We start from the raw sequence: 23,372 nt of genomic DNA, 5'->3' as shown, positions 1-23,372 counted from the left end.
TTGTTCTTTCTATCAGCTCCACCTGTACCAGTTAATGTAGATATATTCAACAGTACCCAGGATTCTCTCATTGTGACGTGGTCTGCAGCCACTCCTATACACCGTAATGGAGAAATTCGGGCGTACAAGCTGCAGTATCGCCGTACGGCACCAGAAATGGATGATCACTACATTCTCGCCAATGTCACTGAAGTACAGTTTGATATGAAGTACCAGATCCTTGATCTCTCAGCTGAGAGTATGTATTCTGTACAGGTATGTTTCGTGCCTAATTATTTGATTTTACTTGTCATAAACTCAAACAGAGAGAGCCTTCGTTCATTGTTTCACTCATAACAATCACAGATACAACCATGACTTTGTGAATTTGTCAAATGACTCTTTCTGAAAATGTTTTTAATATTGTACGAGCTAATACGGAATGGTACCACACTAAATACGCACAGCCATTCATAAAGGCCTGAAATTATGTATTTGGACTATTCCTCGATATTTTGTGTTGGGTGATTTCATTTTATTTACAGTGTTTTACTCTATTTCTAAATTCAGAGTTTCAGTTAGAGAGACGTTCACATGAATCAAGACAATGAAGTTCTCATTCAGTTTTTGTGTACTGTGATTGTAGGTTTCATTCACCCCGATATGGCATTATGATTATGGCACATTATGGACTCGACATGAAATGACAAAAAGGGGGATTGTTTCTCACCGTTGATTATAAAATTTCAAACACAACTCAAGCTGTATTTCTACATACATGCATATTTCAAAGTCATTTTTCTTTTGTGTAGATTTTTTTTTTCATTGTGAGATAATGTGACAATAACAAGTAAAATCCTCATAAAGTTTTAAGACAGTTGGCAACATCAATTTGATTTTGTGGGATAGGAACATCCAATTTTTATGTGTTAGATTCTTATTGGTCTCGTTATGAGGTGTTGAACTGAATAATTCGTTTTATATTCCAGATACTAAGAATCTTGCTATAGGATTGGTCAAGAGCTGATCACGTGATAAAGCGTAGTTTTGCCCATCACATCACCTGAGAAGAAAAGTTCGTTACACTCTATGATGATAGTCATTCTGTATCGCTGATTTTTTAGTCCACACAGTCCTAACGCGTGATATAACTTATTATATTCCACATACTAAGAATCTTGCTATAGGATTGGCCAAGAGCTGATCACGTGATAAAGCGTAGTTTTGCCCATCACATCACCTAAGAAAAGTTCATTACACTCTATGATGATAGTCATTTTGTTTCGCTGATCTCTTAGTCCACACAGTCCTAACGCGTGATATAACTTACAATTTTGAGTATGCGCGAAATGAAAGTGCGTTGCACTGTGGTCTATCATTTGACCTGCTAGTGGGTTAAGTAATAGACCACAGTGCAACGAACTTTTATTTCAGTGCCACGCGCGGGGCGCGGAGCAAATTTGTTGTTTTGTCATCTACGCGCATACGTCATAAAGTAAACTACGTAGACTAAGCCCTGAGGATACCCTTAGACAGCTAAAACGGTTTCAGATGTGGAATAAAATGGGAATAACTAGGACCCTAGATGTGGAATATAAAGCAAATAATGAACTTTTGGTTTCAGACAATGAGACAAACTATCACTTCCTCGGCGATCTGAATGTGTACGCTATCTTTCCTCAGCAGCGCGTCGGAAAGATAGCTACATCCAGATCGCCTCGGAAGTGATAGTTTGTCCCATCACCTTACCCAACGTTGATTACATATATTTGCTTACAATTTTGAGTACGCGCGAAATAGAAGTGCGTTGCACTGTGGTCTATCATTTGACCTGGGTCAAGTGATAGACCACGGTGCAGCGCACTTTTATTTCGGTGCCACGCGCGAGGCGCGGAGCAAATTCGTTGTTTTGTCATTTATACAGTACGCGCATACGTCTAAAGTAACCTACGTAGCCTAAGCCCTGATGATACCTAAAGACAGCTAAAACGGTTTCAGATGTGGAATAAAATGGGAATATCTAGGACCCTAGATGTGGAATATAAAGCACATAATCAACTTTTGGTTTCAGACAACGAGACAAACTATCACTTCCTCGGCGATCTGAATGTGTACGCTATCTTTCCTCAGCAGCGCGTCGGAAAGATAGCTACATCCAGGGGGCATTTCATGAAGGAACTTGTCGGATAAAATGTCTGACAAGTCATCTATTTCCGACAAGTTCAGAGAAATCAGCCAATCAGACTAAAGAATTTCTCAAAACTTGTCGGATAAAATTGACTTGTCAAATATTTTATCCGACAAGTTCCTTCATGAAATGCCCCCCAGATCTCCTCGGAAGTGATAGTTTGTCCAATCACCTTTACCAACGTTGATTATTTGCTTACTACTCCTTGTTCCCACATGCGTTAACTCTGCTACTGCAGTGCCACAAATTATAACATCTTTGTTTGCAGGAGTGAAACCTATAGAGCAATGAGATATTACGAACTCTGTATGAAGTCTATAAAACGGTAAGATGTTGGCCAAGGAAACCAAGAAAAAAAAATCGTAAGATGTCCCACGGGACTGTACTGATTTGCCGCAAGTAAGAAGTCTGAAAACGACGAAGCAATGGAAGAAGTTTTCATTCAGTAACAAACACAAGGAAATGGAAGAATGGACCACTTTGATATCGAGGCTTGTATGTCTCCTATGAACATGTACATTTCGTATTTATAAACTTTATATTCCACAGGTTCGCACTGTCAATCGTGCCGGTGAAAGCGACTGGTCACCTATTACCACTGGTGAAACAAAAAGTACGTTGTTAACGACTTGCAGTTGGATTGATTTACATTGTAATATTATATGGATGTTTTTGTGCTGATTCGTAGTGGATGCAGATGATAACACTGACACTTTATGACAATAAATATGAAGGCTATCTATAATTTCTTGGAATTACACCCTGGTTTGGTAACTTTTAGAACACAAAGTACAATGCTGCAACGTCCTTCACCACAATGGCAATGAATTGTGCGTGCCCGAAATGTTTCAAACCTCGCATCACTAAGGTAGATTGCCATGAATACAGAGGTTTACAGTAGAAAGTATAGGCCTATATTATAAAACAACACATCAAGAAGACTTGTAAAGGATGTCTATTTCATGTGTGTTCGTAACCGAGTGGTTGTTGCAACTGTGTGCACAGAAGTACATTCCTGTATGCATAATGCATGCAAAGGGTTTGTTGCGACACGGATTGTCGCCCCTACACGGATTGTCGCCTCCTGCTCGGGGCGACAATCCGTGACGGGCGTTGGGGGCACGGATTGTCGCCCGCCCTCGAAGCACATTTTGCTAGGTAATATCGTTCTGGACATAATCATTGAAATACTAACACATAACTTACATGGCTACATCCATGCACACATGCCATGTAAAAAGTCATGGTGAGGTTTCAAGAAAGTGTGTATGTGCGCGTGCACATGATAATTTAGTGTCCGTTTGTGCGTGTGCGTGCGTGTGTGAGTGTGTGTGTGTGTGTGTGTGTGTGTGTGTGATGGAAGAATGTGTTTATTATGTCAGTTTTTTGCGTATGTGTTTTTTAGCTGCGCGTGGTGAGGGATACCTAGTAAGCTGTTGCTGGCATAAACATTGATATTGATTTTATCAGCAGCTTTGAATTTGATGAGTTTGTTTGGCAGATTTGTATATGAATTCGGAGTGGAGCTTGCGTGCGGGCGGATGCTGCTTTTCTGCATACGGTCCATTATGTCTTATTTATCAACATTGGGAAATCGTTTCATCAGGAAGGATGTGGTATTGGTTCGGGTGTGCGTCGGTATGTGGGAAGGGGGTTACATTTCGTTATTGCAAAAGTTTGTTATTCTGAAGGCTCATTCGTCCGAAGGCTCATTCGTCCGAAGGGTCATTATTCCGAAGGTTCGTTATTCCGAATTTCATTTTTGGATCAACGAACCACTAGGTATAGGGAATTGTGTGTTTCGGATAAATGAAGCCTCGGAAAAAACGAAACTTCGGAATAACGAACCTTCGTGTGTGTGTGTGTGTGTGTGTGTGTGTGTGTATTTGGGTCGGTGAATGTGGGTGTGGGATGATTTAGGTTTTGTTTAATCAGGGGTTGGTGGGTTGGGGATTGGATTTGAAGAAGGATAGTTATAAATGGTATGACGGATGTTGGTAGGATTTAATATTAGGATAGATGTAGGCCCTAGATTTGTTTCGGTATGGGAGGGGAGGGGGTGGTGGGGTCTTTTATGACTGATTTCATTCTAGATTTGTGTAATAGATTTGTGTGTTTTTTTATGTATATGCCCTTGTAAGTAAGAAGGTGTTACATGATCCAAACCAATGTATTCAAGGAATATAGGTTTGGTAGGGCCCTATACATGTCAAAACTTTCTCGTGAAGAAATTGTTAGTAGGGTTGGTCTATAATCGAGTTATCTATGTTGAAGTGAGATTATTTGTGGTATAAATTGACAAATGGATTTACTTTTGTTTCGAATTGCCATTTGTAACTTTTTTTGTTCATGTTGCACCCAGAATGGGTCGATTTATGAATGATTTGAATGAAATCAATAAATATCAAGGAAAAAAGTGTTGAGTCGGTTTGTTTGCATTATGAGGTTTGTTTGAGTGTTTGTTGGTGTTTGTTTGTATTACGTATGTATTAGCGGTGTGCAATGGCAGTTCGTTTGTGCTAAAATCAAGTAACGATTGACAATTTTTTTACGGCGTGTGGAAATTATTCGCTCATGCATAAAGCATGCCAAACCTATTCTGGGACAAAGAATAGTGGTATGGACGTTCTAGTTTATAAGACTGATGGAAGAAAATGACTGCAGGGAAAAATGAACAAAGACAAATAACATTTTGGGGAGGGTACCTCCCTCGTATGTAGTTTCTCTCGGTCTCTCTCTCGCCTAGCCCGCCTCACCGCTGATATTTGGTTGACACACCCATACTATTTTTAGATCAACGCTGGTGTGAATTCTTTAAACACGTGCTCATACACTCTGAAGGCGTTTGTATTGCCACAGTAGCGCCACTATATTCCACATACACACGTAAGCATACAGGCACACGTATACACACACAGACAAACAAACCACTACCACTATGTAACCACCACACATGCACATTGTATTATTATACTCCAAACACACACACAAACACACACACACACACACACACACAACAAATCATACACATCACATATCATGCAGCTCACAATATATATACACACACACACACACACACACACACACACACACATACGCATAACTTGCCAGTCATACCCATCCCACCAAAGCTTAACACCGGAGGAACCACCCCGAGCCCGGGGTGACAATCCGTGACGGGGCGACAATCCGTGTCGCAACAAATTTTTTGCCAACACGGATTGTCGCCTTCGAGGTCAAAAACTGGGAACTGCACAAGCGTCACGGATTGTCGCCAGGCGACAATCCGTGACGGGGGCGACAATCCGTGCCGCCAGCGCCCGTCACGGATTGTCGCCCCGAGCAGGAGGCGACAATCCGTGTAGGGGCGACAATCCGTGTCGCAACAGGGTTCATCCTGTAGTGTGAATGTGTGCATTATTCCCCTTGTACAAACTTATCTGCCACTTTGCAGTTATGTATACATGTATGTAATTGGTCCCATGTACATCACATCTCACTCTGTTCTATGTGCTAAATACAGGAGCACCTGCTGCAATTGGTGCTTTAGCTGGTGGTGTCGCTGCTGGTGGTGGTTTCATCTTCCTTATTGTGGGTGTGGTTGTAGGCTTCTATTTCTGCAGAAGGTATGTTTTTATCAGGAGCCAAAGCCATCAATGCATTTTGCTTACTGCTGTAAAGTTGTGTATTCTTCACATTTTAACAGAGTGAAAGTATGCAACCAGTAGTTTGATAACCATGCCACTTCAGAGTTAAGGTTTGCCAACCTAAAATTGCCTCTTAGCAACCAACACAAGAGCATTAGGCACATTGTCACCAGTTAACTGTTCAATAAGTCTACAAATTTTCCAGACTACTTGTTTGTTGTTTATTTTTGAATGGTATATACAATTTCATATTTGTTCTTTAAATTTCAAAACATGTAATTATTGGTGCATTAATAACAAATGATAATCACCAGGGTATCTCATAATACGAATAGGCAATAAGTAATTAATTAAAGATTTACAATTTTACAGTGAATTGTATTGTATTCTATTGAATTCTATTTCGCGTCATACAAAAGATATACATACAAAGAAAGATATATAAGATGAAAATGGATACTTCGTTTAACGGACGTATAGCCCAACTATTACCCTACTATCACAGCGTTGTTTTACAGTGGTCCGTCAGATGACAAATATAAAGAAACAGAATATACACTTATATGATAAAAAAGGTACATACATCAAGATTTATATTTCAGATGACAATTGAATACAATAATGATGATAAACTACAATCATTAAAAGTAACATATAAACCTACACAAACAAAAATACTCAGGAATACAGAAAGAAAATAAAAGCGGAATATACTATTGTTACACAAACATTTACAAAATATCAGAAATACTATAACCGATCAATCTAAATACGAATGCGTTTTAATGCTTCCTATACGCCTAGACTCAAGGGATGACTAATCTAACACAGAATGGATTTGTCAGTTACACACGATATTCATAAGGATTTATTTTCATGATAACCTCCCAGCGGAATTTTGAAGAATTTGAATGGATTTGTATAGTTCTTATCACTTGAATCAAGTATATCAGTATAATAGAAACAAAAATGGCGAGATAATGGACTGATAGATTGCCTTAAGATTACTTTCATTGATTAACTGTTGAAATCTGCCTAAATATTTCACTAACTTCCCAGCTTTTTTTTTTTTGCATCGATTGTCGATATGTGCTTTATCCCATTTCAGTTTGTTATCAACAATAAAGCCGAGGTATTTAACAAGATCCACCTGTTTCATTCAATATGCGTTCACAACTTATTGAGTTATTTTGCAAACAGACAAATCAACACCGATGATCACTAACCTTCCTATTGGCGGAGGTAATATCGCAGTCTAAAGACAGTAAATAAAATAGAATTACAAGGATTACATATGATTACATACCTTTAAAACCAAAATGCATGCGTCAAATGTATTCTAAAATGTAGGAGGCACGAGTGCTCTGAGTATGTATAGTTGTCTGTTTGCTTGGGCAAATATATGCCAGGAACTTTCACTAATTGAAAAACAAGAGGCAAATGTCTATATCTACCGAACAGTCTAGATTTTGTTTTGTTTTGTTTCGGATCTTTATTTTCGACTGGTTCTGTTCATATCAACTGTTATGTTCTTCAAGGCTTCTCTGAAAACAGCCTGTCGACTGACAGACCGCTTTTTAACTCCGTGATTAAATAAAACAAACAAACAAACAAACAAACAAACAGCCACAGAAGACCATCCAGCATGTAGGGTCTACACTATTTTAGCTAGACTTTGAAATTTGTCAAGACTGAAAGTCTGGTGATCCGTTTAATTCGTAATATTATTCATAATATAGAGGGCAATTCAGCGTTTCCTTCTTGAGATGTCCATGTTAATCGAAAAACAGTTTATATAAAGTTTTGATAGAACAGACTGGTATAAAAAAAAGCTCCATTGGCTTAGATTAGGATGTTTGAGAACACACACACACACATACACATACAAATATGACCAGGAAAATGTTGCACAAAAAATAGCAATACTCTACATCCATTTCTTCATTCCAGTTTTGCAGATCGTCACACATCAATGTAATTTGCTGTGTGTAATTTATGTTTATGTGTTCAGGAACCAGGACCAAAAGCAGCTTAATGGCACAGATGGTGAGAAATATCTTCAACACAACTCTTCGTAGACGTAAAATGCTTATTTCGTTGTACCAAAACGGAGTGTCTATAAAGATAATTTACCCCTGTACTAGTAAATTACGCATACAAAAACAAAACAAAACAAAACCCAAGTCATGTCAAGAATTCTGAAAAGGGGTATATAGCTGAAATGTAACAAAGTCGTAAAAGAGAAATAAATGATTAAAAACTATGCAACCTCACATAAGAAGAGGATGATTGTCCACAAATGTGTTTGGCATCAGTTACACAAATGACAGCTGATGAGTGAAAACCAAATTTGCAAATTTGCAAACGCTAATCTTTATCATATACTAATGATAATTCATTTTATACTGTATTCATGTTATCCCTATGATGTTCAATACCATATCAAAGTTTGATACCAATTTTGATTGTTAATCTGTCTAATCATTTCAGGAGTCAATTAGGCATAATTCCTCTTAATCAGCTTGACCAGTAGAACTGTCTTTGTGGCACTTTATGGTGATGACAGAATTTCAAAATGAACGAGTATCTGTTTCACTGTTATTTTGAAAATTAGAGAAACATTTAGACACATAATTCACCCTAAAAAGATTCTTTGACACAGCAGGAAACTAAAATTGATTGTAGATACAAGATAGCTAATCATCGAAGAACAGTGCCTGTCATTCCCGCCACTCCGTAAAGACACTGACTTCATTTGTTATCTGACTTGAATTATATTGTAAGTAATATTCTGTGATGAAAATACTCAAGGATGACCCCTCCAATGTCTATCTATTCATCTGTTTTTTCTGTGTAACTTATATACATCTCCAAAATTTGAGATCAAACAATAAAAGAATTCCGCATCGGGCGATGTACATTTAAACGCTGACGTTTGAGACACAAGACTACTGATCAAATCAAACTTTGCTCCTTGACCACTTTTCTCAAAATCGGCATTCTATCGTTTTTGGCCTTTCCATTACTTATTTTGGTGAACTGGAAACACCCCATCAGATCAGTTAAGTATCACTATTTACAAGATTTTGTCGATCTCCTTATTCTACTTTTGATATTTAACTAAGAATCTTTTGGGGGGCTTTTTTTTCAGTGTAAGGTCACAATTGTGATACATATTCTGTATTTGTTAATCCTGGTGTTCTCATCCATTTTTTAATCCTATAATTATAGGTTCTGCCACAGATCAAGGCCAATATATTGTTTTGCGTGAAAATGTTAATGCTGGTGTACCAGAAGAACACCTGTATGAAGGTATTAAAGATGTTCCAGTCATTGAACTGACTGCAGCCTTCTCTAACCCAGAACGCAAAGAATCTCTGAATCCCAGGTACTACCCCAGCTACCGGATGTTTCAGAAGGATGGGGATGGGAATAGAGAGATGAGTACCTTCAAGGGGTGTGGCTCCCCCAGTTGTAGCAAGAAATGCAGTGGTAGTTATGACAACCTTTATGAAGAGCCAATGATGAAGGAAAATAATGAAGATGATATCTACCAGGATCTTGCAGTTCCTGGTCCTATACCTGTCCATGAGCTCCAGGCGTACATTGAGCACAAAAAAGCAAAGGAAGGTAATGGACTCGTCCTGGAATACCAGGTAAATATTGCCATTGTGTGCACTTTATTTCCTCAACCGATGAACAATGTGTTTTTACAAGCACTTCAGTACATAAATCAATAGGCACCCTACTAGTACACTATATTTGCATACAAATTCAAGAAACAAACCGACTGTGGATAATTGATTGTACAAAACAGACTATGCGCTCAGTTAAAAGAAGATCGCTGAATAAAATGCCTGTGTGAATGAAGTATCATGAAATATAAATCACTGACATCCATTATCAAATTTGAGTCCAAAATTCTCGTAAGTATCATACTTATATCATATAAAGTCATGATCGCTGAATGATTTGTAAATATAAGATACATTGTATATCTGACTCTTTGTGGACTTTCAATTCTTTTTTTTTTCACCAATTCTTTCAAACATTTTTCCTGTCCTAATTGTTTTTTCGTTTGCTTCCAAACTTTTTGTTGTTGCATTGATGCCGATTTTACCGATATTTTCATCGATTTTTTTTTTTTTTTTTTTTTTTTTTTTAGTGGGAGCACAAATGGATTATACATTGCATCTTTAAAAAAAACCCTGTTTTTATTGTTCAGATGCTGAAGAGCAGCCAGCTCCACCCATGGAATGTAGCATCAAAAGAACGGAACAAGGCCAAGAATCGCTTCAAGAACATCATAGCATGTGAGTCTCTCAAACAACTTCATGCTTATTAGCTAAAAATGTTCTATCTTTGATTGAAAGGATGATTATTTATAAAGGAATAGGCCTAGGCTGTTTATGCATTTTTCACTATTTAGATGCTAATTTGCTTGGACCTCAATTTGACTAAGCGTTTAGATCTTGCACTTGAGCATAGACTGATTTCCATGTGTTTCACATACATGTCTGATCTCGGTTACTGAAAGTATCAAGGTATTAGAATTAGTTACGAGTCTAGTTTGGTCAATGTAATGTCTATGTCTTAAGTGCCTCTAACTCCGGTACGGTCGAACACAACATATTCACTTCCAAATACACTTGTTGTTTTGCAGCTATTTTTGAGTTCAGAGATAGTCACATTTGTTCAAAATGTGCCAAAACATTTTGAAATATGTGGCAGTTTACGTGAAATCACATGACATATAACACTACTTTTTGGTAAGTCGTGTTTGTTGTGCACATGCATAAGTAGGATTGATGTGTTTTATTTGTAATCAATGCCATAGCAAACTGCTTGTATTTGTCACCGTGCAAAACAACTTCTTCCAACAATTGTCCTGCTTCCTGTTCCGGATTACTGTGTTTATGAATGCACTTATTAGTGTTGTGAATTCAAAATATGTGTATAGACCTCAGTGTACCTACTCACTGAATGGAGACTCAGCAATTACAGTACAGATGGTATATTCTATATTATTATATTTCAGCAGTCACAACATGGCGTTAGCTGTAGACCACTATTGACGGTATAATTTCATAAAGACGTACTTATAGAAATGGGTTTTGTGTTTCACACTTTTAATTTTTATTTGATTTCAATTTCAATTTCAAATTATTTTCTTATTTCTCTAAAAAATACATCGCGTACAACAAAATTAAATTATAATTGATATCCAGCTAAGAGACATAATATTACAGAATGAAATAATACATGATATCGAGATAGAGACATGATTGACTATTGCAAACATATAAAACATAGTGGTCAATCTATGAAAGTTGGAATCTGAGAATGAATGCTAAAGAAATATGATGGAACCTACTTAGAAGCAAGCTTAGAAGCAAATTTGTTCTGAATGATGAAAATTCTATTAGCGGTAACCTTATCATGTATCAAAGTCATGTATTTTAAAATGCAAAATAAATCCTGCATTTGTCAGAAGAGAAAGATTTTACATTATTTGTTGCAACAATGGAAGCTTACAATGGCTATGTTGTATGACATAAGTGATTATTTGCACATTGCCAGCAACGTACATCCTATAAAAACATGTTTATTTTGTGGTTGTTTGACAGACGATCATTCCAGAGTTGTTCTGAAGACTGTGGATGGTGATTCCCACTCAGATTATTACAATGCTAACTACATCCATGTGAGTATCATAATCATTCCATGACTACAAATTTCTTCAAAGGTGTAGTATAGAGTGTGGCATCAAGCAAACATTAGAAGATATTCTCCGTGAAAGAGGAGAATGTTTGGATCACAACTATAATTTATTTCAGGAAATATCTACAAAAGCCAGTTATAGACCAGTAAGTGCATTCGTGTGGTGCTTCAAGTTGTCACTCTGTAGCTCACTGCCTTCTCTTCAATATGACTTATGAAATGAGCGATATGAGACAAATTAAGCAAGATGTCTTTCTGATAACATTTTCCCCGTTTTAAATGTTAAATGCAAACATTTACATCCTTTTGACAAAAATACACAGTCTCTTATGTCATAATCATGGACAGGCCACTACTTAAAGTTCATATTTCTTTGCAACAGAATTTCAGAGGCGAAAAGGTGATTATTGCATCTCAAGGTAAGAAACTACAAAATGTAAAGGATGCGATCATATGTGGTGTGTGCAATTTTGTTTTTAGACTTGTTACTTTCCCTCTGTTTCATATTGAGTTGTGTGCGTATGACATTTGTGTGACATGCAATATTAAAGAAAGGAAACTGAAAAATTAGGGTAAAGATTAAAGTAGTGAGAATAGAATATGAGTGCTACTAATGTGCATATTCACATTTCTTTCTGATTTGTAGTGTTCTTCGCCCTGAAAATGATGTTGACAATAATAGACGAATGGATTCAACATAAATTTTGAAGTACTGTATCACCATTTCAAACAACTACAAATCTCTTTCCTATACCACTGCTGGGATATCAAAAGCAGACCGCTTTGCAATTCACTATTGTTCTTATGTCACGATCTACCAAATTGAAAACATCAAAGGCCTACAGAAAAAGACATACCAGCCGTCATGTGTGTTCCACATATTTAGTAGACAGAAGTGTTTAAATTACTGGTACAAACTGAACTGAACAAAGCATTGTTTTGGAAGGAAAAGCAAGATGTAGGAGAAAGTACACAATCTTTCATGAATATCTATGAGTTATGATTTATCAGTTTTGTTTAACTGTTGATGCAAGAATGTAATGAAAGTATTGTCAACCTCCAGTACTTGTGTTGATATGAAACTGATTGCAGTTGATATGCGAGAACTTCAATTGCAATGTCCAAATTATATGTAAATGACGCAACGCGTGAAATTGAGATTTTTTGACACCATTTAATTTTTATAACAACCCTGCAATATTGCGGGAATGTATTCTAAAAGTTGCACTTTCTACCAATAATCATTGTGTCTGATATCATGTTCAAGATGTTATTTTTTTTTGTTGATAGATAATGAAATCTTAATGCTTTAAAATTTCAACCATCATCATCAAATGATCTGTTCGAACTTTGCGTTCTGTAAGTTTTAGCTGAATGTGGATTTTTTTTTTCATATGATGTGCATTATGTTAAACTCAATACCACAAATTGATCATAATTATCATAATAAAACAAGATACGTATAGATTGTGTGGGAAAGACTGGTAGGTTGTGATGCATGATTTTTTCTTATAAGCAGCAGTTTTGAGTATGTTCCATTTCCATGAGAGTTACACCCTTGCAATCAATGTCTTCCCTCGTGCACATCCCCAATAAAATGTGGCTCTGACAACGCCACTTCATTCAGCTTTTGCACGGTATAATGTAACCGTGCGATTTTTTTTTATTGCCTTCGATTACTTTGTTGTGTAGCACCAAACGAGGCATCACTGACTGATTTCTGGAGGATGATATGGCAGGAAAATGTTGAGACCGTTGTCATGGTGACAGCTTTGACTCAGAATGGAAAGGTATCACTTTCTTTTGAAACAGTGTTCATCAATAATGAAATGAGTGTACGGTTTGATCGTTGATTGTCACCATGCATTACAAAAATGACCACAAAACTGCTTAAAAATCAACTGTTGCACCTTCTATGCCTCTGCCACAGAATAATGTTGTATGGTACTTCCAAGTGACTTTGCAAGAGCCAGACGGTGGAACATATTTTGAATGGTTCACTGGCATTGTTAATGATAACTGATCAATTATATGGACTAGCCTGCTTGATACCTACCATGATAAACCTGTCTCTGAAATGTAAAGCATCTCTCTTTATTAAGGACCAATGCACGCAATATTGGCCAGAGGAGTCACGATCCATCAACATTGGAAACTTTTCCATCTTCTTGTCTGAGGAACACACATTCTCTGATCATGCCATCAGGGAGTTGGACGTTAAGATGGTGAGATGTATTCTCTTGAACTTGAAATCTACATGTGAAAAATAGGTCTTCAATTAGAGATAACTTATAGCAAGCAAGCTACATCATCTTAAAGAACCCCGTCCCCCTCAAAAAAGTAACAGAGGATAGTCATTCGGTTAGAAGTTCATTTTGCTGCACAGTAGATATTTAGACTTTTTGGACAATCTGCAGTGCGTCCCTCCTCCCTCCCCAACCCCCAAAAGAAAATGTTGAAGTTTGCTTCGTATCGATTTGTTTGATTTTAATGAATGTATGAAATAAATGATACAGCAACATCACAGAGTTATTGCGATGACAATGACTTAATAATTGGAAATGTGTTTTTAATTCTTAAAGGCTTGTTTCAATTTCAGATTTCAGCCCCCCTCCGCCCCCCCCCCCCCCCCCACCACCAACACCAACATCTCCTGAGATGCAAACTATTAAAGTTAACTTTTACTACTTTATTCAATTTGCAGGGAAGAAGTGAAGAGAAAAGAACAGTCACCCAGTTCCACTACATGTCCTGGTCTATGAAGGAAGTTCCTGAGGACTATACAACTCTCCTCGACTTTGTTGAAGTTGTGCTTCGTCACCACACCACAATGCCTCTATCTAACAGGAACAGACCAATGATTGTACATTGCAGGTTAGTATGAATCAACCTTTGCTCTGTCCTCTTCCCAAATTACTTTTAATTTCTGACTTTAGTCTTTGATGGTGAATACCGGAAATGTGTTTAGCATGAAAAGAATATTTGGGCAGAAATGTATTATTTCACTAAAAAGTGATGTTTTTGTTTTGTTTTGCTTATCCCCAAAACAAAAGAATTACAAGAGGCTTTTAATTCTTGATTTTGTAGCTCATCCAATAACTGTATTTTCACATTTTGATATCAAATACTGCTGTAGACATTTAGAGGTTTTTGATGGATTAATCTCCTAAACACTCAGTCGATTCAGTTTGAGAGCTACAAAACTCTATTGTGTTGCCTTACAATTCACAAGTGGCTCATATTCTACGCTATTGACATAACTCTTGAATAGTTGTCGTACATTTCCCTCTTCAAATTCTTGAAAATTCTGGTTTCCTTTGCTGGGTTTGGAAAACTGCTAGCTTGCTGTTGATGGCCCACAGTTTTGTCATTTGTTGAATATAATAGTGGCTGAATATGACATCATTCGCTTTATGATGTTACTTGTCTTGTCTCTGTGTTTTTCCTGCAGCGCTGGAGCAGGAAGAACAGGCACCTTCCTCGCCCTCTATAACATGCTATTTATGATGCGAGAGACTGGAAAGGTGGACATCTTTGGATTTGTCAACCAGATGAGGGAAAACCGTATCAAGATGGTACACACACAGGCAAGAACATGCGATTTATTTGACCCTCCTACCCATCCCTCATTTTGTGTCACCCTAAAAGCTACTGGACCAGGTTACAAGCCTTTCTTAATATTCTCTGATCATGTTGTTTAAAAAAACACTCTTTAGAAGACAGCTAATCAGAATCTAAACCCTCCTCCTCTTTCAGGATCAGTATCTGTTCATCTACAATGCTCTTCTTGAGGTCTACTTGCTGGGCCAGACCAACATTCCTGTGGCACAGTTCAAGAAGAAGCTATCTACTCTGAACAGAGTGGACCCAAAGACAAACAAAATCAACATTCAGCTTGAATACGAGGTAAGAAAAAGAGCAACACCAATGCCAGTGCACACAGCTAGAATTTTGTTCATGACTGGCTGAATAAGATTTTGAAAAAGTATATGTATTCTATTTTACCTTGGAGAAAAAATCCAACGAAACATGGAAATGAGAGAAACATTCCTGCAAGATCTACCTCAAGGCAAATCTGTTGTGGTGGAATGTGGCATAAACATGATATAGCCCTACAGAGATCAACTGGCTTGGCAAAGGGCATCTATTGTCACAGTGATCACTTCACATTGCACTCACTAATGCCAAGGTAGAAAAAGAATTACCCATTGCTTTTCTTCAGAGGACAATTTAGAGAGAGCTCTTTTAATCTGACGGAATGATTGATCTCTTACAGTTGCTCGACTCTCTGGCACCAGTTCCTCCTAGCAGCGCCTTTAAAGGAGGAAAGATGCCTCAGAACAATAACAAGAACAGATTCCCAGACATCTTGCCCTGTGAGTCACTGCATCCAACTGATGAAACTTGCACTTCTAAATAAGAAAATAATCTAAATAATTTCTCCACTTATTTCTGTCTTTCAGTATTGTTAGGAGAAAATAGATTCCTCTTCGAAGAGATGATGTCTAGGAGATGATGTCAATAAGACAGGGTTAAGAACAGGGCCGAGGCTGCATTTTTAAAAGTGGGGGAGGGAAGTTTATATTTCTTGTGCCACTTACAGTTTGATCAGCTGACAAGCAACAAAAAAAGTCGTACCTGCACTTTTCTCCTGCTACTTCCGGATTTCATAAGTTGACAAACAAACAAACAATAAAAAAACACAAACAAACAAAAGCCTTTCATGGCAATTTTATTGATGGTACAACTTCCGGGGGTTAATGGGCAAAAAAAAAAGAAAAAAAAAAGAGCTCAACCACAATTTCTGGTACCACTTCCAGGAGAAAAACAGAAAAGAAAGTGGGGGCCCAAGTGGTTAGACACTATGTATTCTGAAAAAAAGTGTGTGTGTGTTGGGGGGGGGGGGGGGGAGGTCTGCCCCCCCCCCCCGTGCCTGCCCTGCTTGAGTTGGGGGGAGGGGTATCTTGTATTCTGCTCAATCATGCATTATAATAATACATAACATTTCTTCTTTGCACGTCAAGTGGAGACAAAGAGACCCTGTCTTGTCTCAGAGGGACTTGCAGATTCCACTGATTACATCAATGCATCGCTAATGAATGTGAGTATTGATGATTACCTCATACTTGCTAGGAGTTCATTCAAAGTCATAGGTTCTCATGACATGTTGAAAACAGACAAAACCAAATAGATGACAGAAAAGAGTTTAAAGAAACTATAAACGACTTATACATAATTTGCTGCTTTGAAACCTCAAATTCAAATTATTTAAAAAAATGGTAACCTCCATCAAAGCCATGCATTTTTAAATAAAAAAAAAATCATTGCAGTTGATGCTGTGTCCATCATATGATTAAGTAGGGCCACTGAAAGATTCCCACTTCTTGAATGCTTCAACGGAGCAGGCAGAAACAAAAAGGCAGATTACTTCTACTAATACTTACTGCTGTCACCACTGCAGCTATTGCTCTGCTTCAATGTTGATGTTTTTTTTTCTTTGCAGACCTTCACAGAAGAGGGTGTCTTTGTAGTTACCCAGGCTCCCTTGCCCAATACAGTAGTGGACATATGGCGGCTTGTCTTTGACTGGAAGTGTCCTATCATTGTTATGCTCAATAAGCTTGACCCAACCGATGGGGTAAGTGGACACTCCGAAGAACCAGCGTACAACACGCCATGTGGTACATCTTACTTGTAAACGGTTGTTGACAAGATAGGGACCTGTATTTTTTTTTTACAAACTTTCAACTCTACGTTCTGAGTGATTTCTTGATATATTTTATGACATTTTGACTTACTTGGCGAAAGTGAGCAATTGCGATTATTAATATTGTCCAGCGTGCGATGTGTGTTCTGGTGTGCTTAAATTTAGAGATGATAGTTTTTTCATTTCACTTGGCAGGCAGGTAGCATCTATAAATCATTGGATCTTGCCTGGCCTCCTCTCCCAAAATGCGAGCTGTCCTGACGACGATGGAGTGCTGGCGATGTCAGAATGTTCACTTCCGTGTCAGAATTTTGAAAATTTTAATGGGAAATTTAGCTCTCTTCCGAAGGTGCAAAAAACCCGGGAAGTATTGAAAAATGATAAAGACAGTGAACAGAATCTTTCAAGAACATGACATGTGGAGAAGTTGCCAGATTAACTAAATTTTCGTTGTGCATTTCGTCTGCACCTTGGTAGACGCAAGCTTTCTAGAGAATCTCAAATTGTCGTATAAGCATTGTAAAGGGATCATCATGTTCCCTGAGGCAATGTGTTAACATAACCCATGAGTAATTTTTATCCCTTCATTGTTCTCTTCCACTATATTTCAGACATGTCCTCAGTACTGGCCCAATGAGGGCACTATTCAGATGGGATCTCTAAACATTGCACGAGTAGGATCTTCGAGTGGACCGCACTTTGCCCGCGACACTTTCACTGTCTCCAACAATGGAGAGGTTTGTGTAAACTTTGAAAGCAAAACTAGATTTCACTGATACCGTACTTTCTATTTTCTCATGCATAGCAGTTCTATGCTCTTTGGGGAAAACATGTCTATTTCTATCTGTGTGTATGTGTGTGTATCCATTGATAGTTAAAGGCATAATTTACCATTTTCAGAAGAAACAAAAACCCAGCATTAGTTCTTCAAAATAGTTCCAAAATGGGAGTTGGGGATAGAAACAGCCACTGAAATAATTTTAATCCATATAATTGATGTTAACTATTGTTAAATACACAAAATGTAAACCATAGTTATAATAAAAATGTTTCCAGACTAAACGGTCTACAGTAACGGTTGGAAAAAATACTGATATCTCCTTATATTTCAGGCTTTATTGCAAAAAAAAGTTATATGGTAGGATGTTTTGTGGTACAACAGACCTACACATATGCATCAAATGTCATATCTTGATTTTTTTAAAATCATTGCTGCCAAAGGTAAATAATACCTTTAATGCATTGTGGAAGAGCTTAGAATGGCATTGGATTTTCGTGCGTAATTATGATTTTGTCAGTATCATATCAAAGAGACAAAGCTACAAGTCCATTAATGCTCTAACTTAATGTGTGAGTGGATGGAGAAACGCATGGATGAATCAAGAGACTAAATTAAAAACCACAGTGGCTTTGTAATGACATGGAAGTTTATGGTCTATTACTGCATTTTGCATAAAATCATTACAAGGTAATTGACAGATGTTAAAATGATACAGCCATCATACCAACATATAAAATCCGAACTACCGAAACTCACTCTGGGCATGAATTATTAAGTTATTTTTGCACAAGGCAAGTCTTATCATCTTCAAAGATTACTATAATACAAAATGAAAAGAAAGTAAAGAGTCTTGATCAATAAGATATAAAAATCAGTTACAGCAACATCAGTTCAGATTGGTGAGATGGGTGTGGTGGTAATTTAACCCTAACTAGGCCGGGCTACTTAGGTAGATGATACAGCCGGGGGGGGGGGGGGGGGGGGGGGCTCCCAGGCCCCCCCCCCCCCCCCAGATCTCGGCCGTCGACCGCGCGATTGCGACGAAAATTGGCACACGCATTGCCTATGATGTAGTCTAAAGTACCATGAAGTTAATCATTTCAAAAATTATCATTCACACAAAATTATGCTAATTTATGCATAATGATGCATGAAACCAGACAATTTGGTATAAATCACTAAATAAAGCTCAAAACAGGCACATTTTTGGTGTAAATATTCTTTTTAGTGTCCTTAGCAAATGTAGGAGAAAAAAATTGCACAATCAGAAAAAAAAATTCCTTAGTATTTTATTGTTTTTTGAATTTCTTATGTATTTCTGTGTTTTTTCGACTTTATGTTTTCCATTGTTTTTTCGATGAAATTTGTCCGTGACCTTGTTCCGAACAAGAAAATGCGTAATTAATTGATTTTAATCAATAAACCTCCAAAATAATCATGCTTTTATGAAATTTGCCTGTAAACACAGTTTGCATTGAAATTGTACACAAATTCACGTTTTTGAGCAATTTTCGGTCTGACATGCACGTGCATATTTATGCGCAACTTCGGAACCGCGCACCCGGGCATCGCAAATTTGGTGTCAAAAGATGCGGGAGACTCGAAAGAAAAAAGTCATGAAATGTCGCGGCGATAGCTTCTCGCGATAGCGATACATCGCGCGAAAAATCGAGGGGGGGGGGCTCGGAGCCCCCCCCCCCCCCCGGCCTAGTTAGGGTTAAGTTTAACCTTAAACAGATAGTAAGAATTTCTCAGCTGGCATTTTTTTTTTGTCACAACCAGAGTGTGACTGTGACCCAATTCAGACTGTTTGGATGGAGTGCTGCAAGCAACAAGCTACGATCTCCAATGTCACTCATCCACCTTGTGAAGGCAGCACAGGAAGCGGTCAAGATCTCACACACCTCAGGTCCAGTCATCGTCCACTGCATGTGAGTATTACCACTAGTCTAACTTCTGACTAGGTACAGCATTGATGGTTCCAATAGAAAACTGTCTCTTTACTAAAATGGGATAGCTTCCGCGTTTAACCAGGTACAAACTTTTGTTTTCTTTCTTTTTTTTGTCAGCAGGCCATATTTCTGCCTAATATCTAAGTAACAAATGTATAATCAAAGAAAAGAAAATGTTTATTCATCAATGACATAACCTTTTATTGAATAATGTCCTTCCCAGAGCACAAACATAAGATGAATTTCTTATTTTCCTGTCATATTACATGTATTACAAACCAAATACTCTACATAGGTAGGATGGATTGTTTGGAATGAACCTCTTTCGTACAATGCTGTATAGGTGTTTTTGAAGTCAAGTTTGAAAAATCTTTTAATGGTGCAGAGAATACAGGAGACCAGGCAGTTGGTATCTGTGTATTAACTGATGCTATTTTCAAGCAAATACCGGAAGATTCTACAAATGAGAAAATAATGAGAACTTTCTATTATTATGTCATATAAAGTAGATAGGCCTTTTCATGCTCCCAATTTTTTATGCATACACAGGTCTTTTGGACAGTGTGGCTAAATTTTGTTTCACAAAAAAAAAAGTTTTACAAACAGATGTGAAAAGTACAAGCAGGCACGTCTTACCAACACACATCCCTCTGGATTCAATTTATGAAATTCACTGAACTTTCGATACAATGGTCTTTCTGATATGAGCAAACATAACTAATGAAAGATAATGTCCAGAATAGGAATACATGTATATAAACCAATATTATTGGTCATACATCATCACTCACATTTTGCATGAATTGCAGAACGGTATATGTTTTTTCTTATTGCTATGACCTTTCATCTTTCATAGAAATGGAACGGGTTGGAGTGGAGTGTTCTGTGCTTTGTGGTCTATAATTGACAAGTGCGAGAGAAAGAACACAGTAGACATCTTCCATACAGTGAAGAATCTGCGTGCCAACAGACCCAACATGGTGGAATCACTTGTAAGTGTCTCATCAAGCATGCATGTATATGTGATTCTGACATTCTCTAATTTAACAAGGTGTTGTAAGTGACGTGGCAAGTTTTATTACGCTGAAAACTGTAATGGTTTGAAAGGTCTTACTTTTGCTTACATCCTAAGCTCATAAGTACAGTAGGCCTTCATGGTTTCGAATGATATTTTCAATTTGGTTTTCATTTTGGCACCAGAGAGCATTGCCAATCCAATTTCTTTTTCTGTCTTAGAGAACATGGATCCCCAAAAATAACTGAAGACACTGCAAGAGTTGGAGAGCTGAAATTGTATGCAGTTGAGCTTCAAAATAATCCAAGCATATCCAGTGCTATAAATAGTATCCCATATCCCTCATACACAAACAACTTGTATTTATCTTGATGTTACATATAGGTACCAGTGTTGGCGTTTTGTGCCTAACATTAATGTATGGAATGATTTAGTTTTTATGCCTCCGCCACGAAGTGGTGCCGGAGGCATTATGTTTTCGGGTTGTCCGTCCGTCCGTCCTTCCGTCCGTCTGTAATGAATTTTGTGGACAAGGTAACTATCAAAACCTGTTGAGGTATCCTAATGAAACTTGGCATGTATGTGTATTAGGGGGTGAAGTTGTGCCTATCAACTTTTGGGTGCACATGGTCAAGGTCAAAGGTCAAAAGGTCAAGGTCAAATACATAAAATTTCACTATTTCCACCATATCTATTGAATGCCTGAAGATATTTTCTTGAAACTTTGTGTATACATGTATTACCCAATTAAGATTCTCCGGTGAAAGTTTGGGTCATGAGGTCAAAGGTCAAAAGGTCAGGGTCAAATACATAAAATTTCACTATTTCCACCATATCTATTGAATGCCTGAAGATATTTTCTTGAAACTTAGTGTATACATGTATTACCCAATTAAAATTCTCTGGTAAAAGTTTGGGTCATGAGGTCAAACGTCAAAGGTCAAAAGGTCAGGGTCAAATACATAAAATTTCACTATTTCCACCATATCTATTGAATGCCTGAAGATATTTTCTTGAAACTTAGTGTATACATGTATTACCCAATTAAAATTCTCTGGTGAAAGTTTGGGTCATGAGGTCAAAGGTCAAAGGTCAAAAGGTCAAGTAAAAATATTAAAACTTCTTTTTTTTCTCCGTACCTTGGAAAATTGTTCAATGTATCTTCATGGAACATAGTATATACATGTACTGACTGGAAGTGATTATCTAGAGAATGTTAGGGGTCAAAGGTCAAGTGTAACACTTCAAAATTTTACTATTTCCCTCATATTTATGCAATGCCAGCAGGGTTATATTTTTTTACACTTGGTGTATGCATGTGTAACCTAATAGAAATTCTCTGGAAAGTTTTTTTTTAACTTCTTTTATTGCCTCAAAGGTCAAAAGGTCAAAGATCAAGTGAAAGTGCTGAACTAACTTTTTCCTTCATATCTCGGAAGTGGCTCAAGTTATCTTGAAACTTAGTACATGTTATGCATGTTCTACCTGAAAGTGATTATCTTATGAATTTTAGGGTCAAGGGCCAGATGAAAATGGTAACAATTTACTATTCAATTCAGAAATTGCACTTTTTCTCCACACCTGTACCTTGAAAATTACTCAATGCCTAAATGTATGAATGGGCCAAAGTCAAGTTAAAGTCCTTAAATCCCTAGATACATGCTCTCCTATTCATCCAATTAAACCTAAGTCAAGGAAGGTGAACATTCAACACATTTGTGACAAACTTGTCATTTCGGTATTTTGCCAATTTTGTGAAAATGTAATCACACATTGTCCACATGTACTATCTAGACCTCTTGGGAAAATCATGCATTATGGCGGAGGCATACCAGTCGCCAAAGCGACATTTCTAGTTAATGTAATGTTGTCGTGGTTCTTTCTCAATATTGTGTTATCTGCAGGACCAGTACAAACTGTGCTACGATGCCATGAGCAGATATCTAGAGAGTCAGCAGGAGAGTGCATACATGAACATGGATACTTTAACTCGTCATGCTGAATGCTAGATTGAGGAAATGTAGTCAAACATCGCAATTTACAAGTTGCAGTACTAGTTCTATTTTTATGTACATGTATACTGAGTTTGTGCTTGATTGCAAATTTTCTGTAACCAGAAATATCACTGCAATTCACTGAATTGATAGTAAAGATTTATGTTAGATCGACGAGAATGATGTATAAGGAATACTATTTTGTAATTTTGCATTTGTAGAAGGGGTCAGTAAGTTATGAATTTTGATTCTTAATTCATATGTGTACCTATATACCATGCATGCGTCTTGTGTATGCATTGTACATGTGTTTTTGATTAAATAACACCGATGAAGTGTTATGATAGGTACCCTTAGGGGATCATATTCAGCTTACAGCTTTGATAGT

General features: G+C 37.4%; 1 protein-coding gene across 1 annotated transcript; it reads left to right on the top strand.

The window, feature by feature from the left end:
* Window positions 1-23,372, top strand: LOC139737424 (receptor-type tyrosine-protein phosphatase kappa-like). The gene is made up of 18 exons (XM_071648101.1): window positions 1-255; window positions 2,717-2,780; window positions 5,691-5,793; window positions 7,826-7,888; window positions 9,203-9,470; window positions 10,040-10,127; window positions 11,442-11,518; window positions 13,638-13,760; window positions 14,240-14,409; window positions 14,987-15,122; window positions 15,292-15,441; window positions 15,812-15,911; window positions 16,560-16,636; window positions 17,039-17,173; window positions 17,854-17,979; window positions 19,806-19,954; window positions 20,832-20,967; window positions 22,895-23,372. The coding sequence occupies exons 1-18, from the start codon at window positions 157-159 to the stop codon at window positions 22,997-22,999; spliced, it is 2,169 nt and encodes a 722-aa protein (XP_071504202.1). The 5' UTR covers window positions 1-156; the 3' UTR covers window positions 23,000-23,372.

Source organism: Diadema antillarum, unplaced genomic scaffold (assembly GCF_040938485.1).
Source record: "Diadema antillarum isolate AM-2024a unplaced genomic scaffold, OU_Dant_1.0 scf00000029, whole genome shotgun sequence".
NCBI classification, from domain to species: domain Eukaryota; kingdom Metazoa; phylum Echinodermata; class Echinoidea; order Diadematoida; family Diadematidae; genus Diadema; species Diadema antillarum.
Note: the sequence above shows the minus strand (reverse complement) of the source record. Positions and strands in the feature narration are given on the sequence as shown.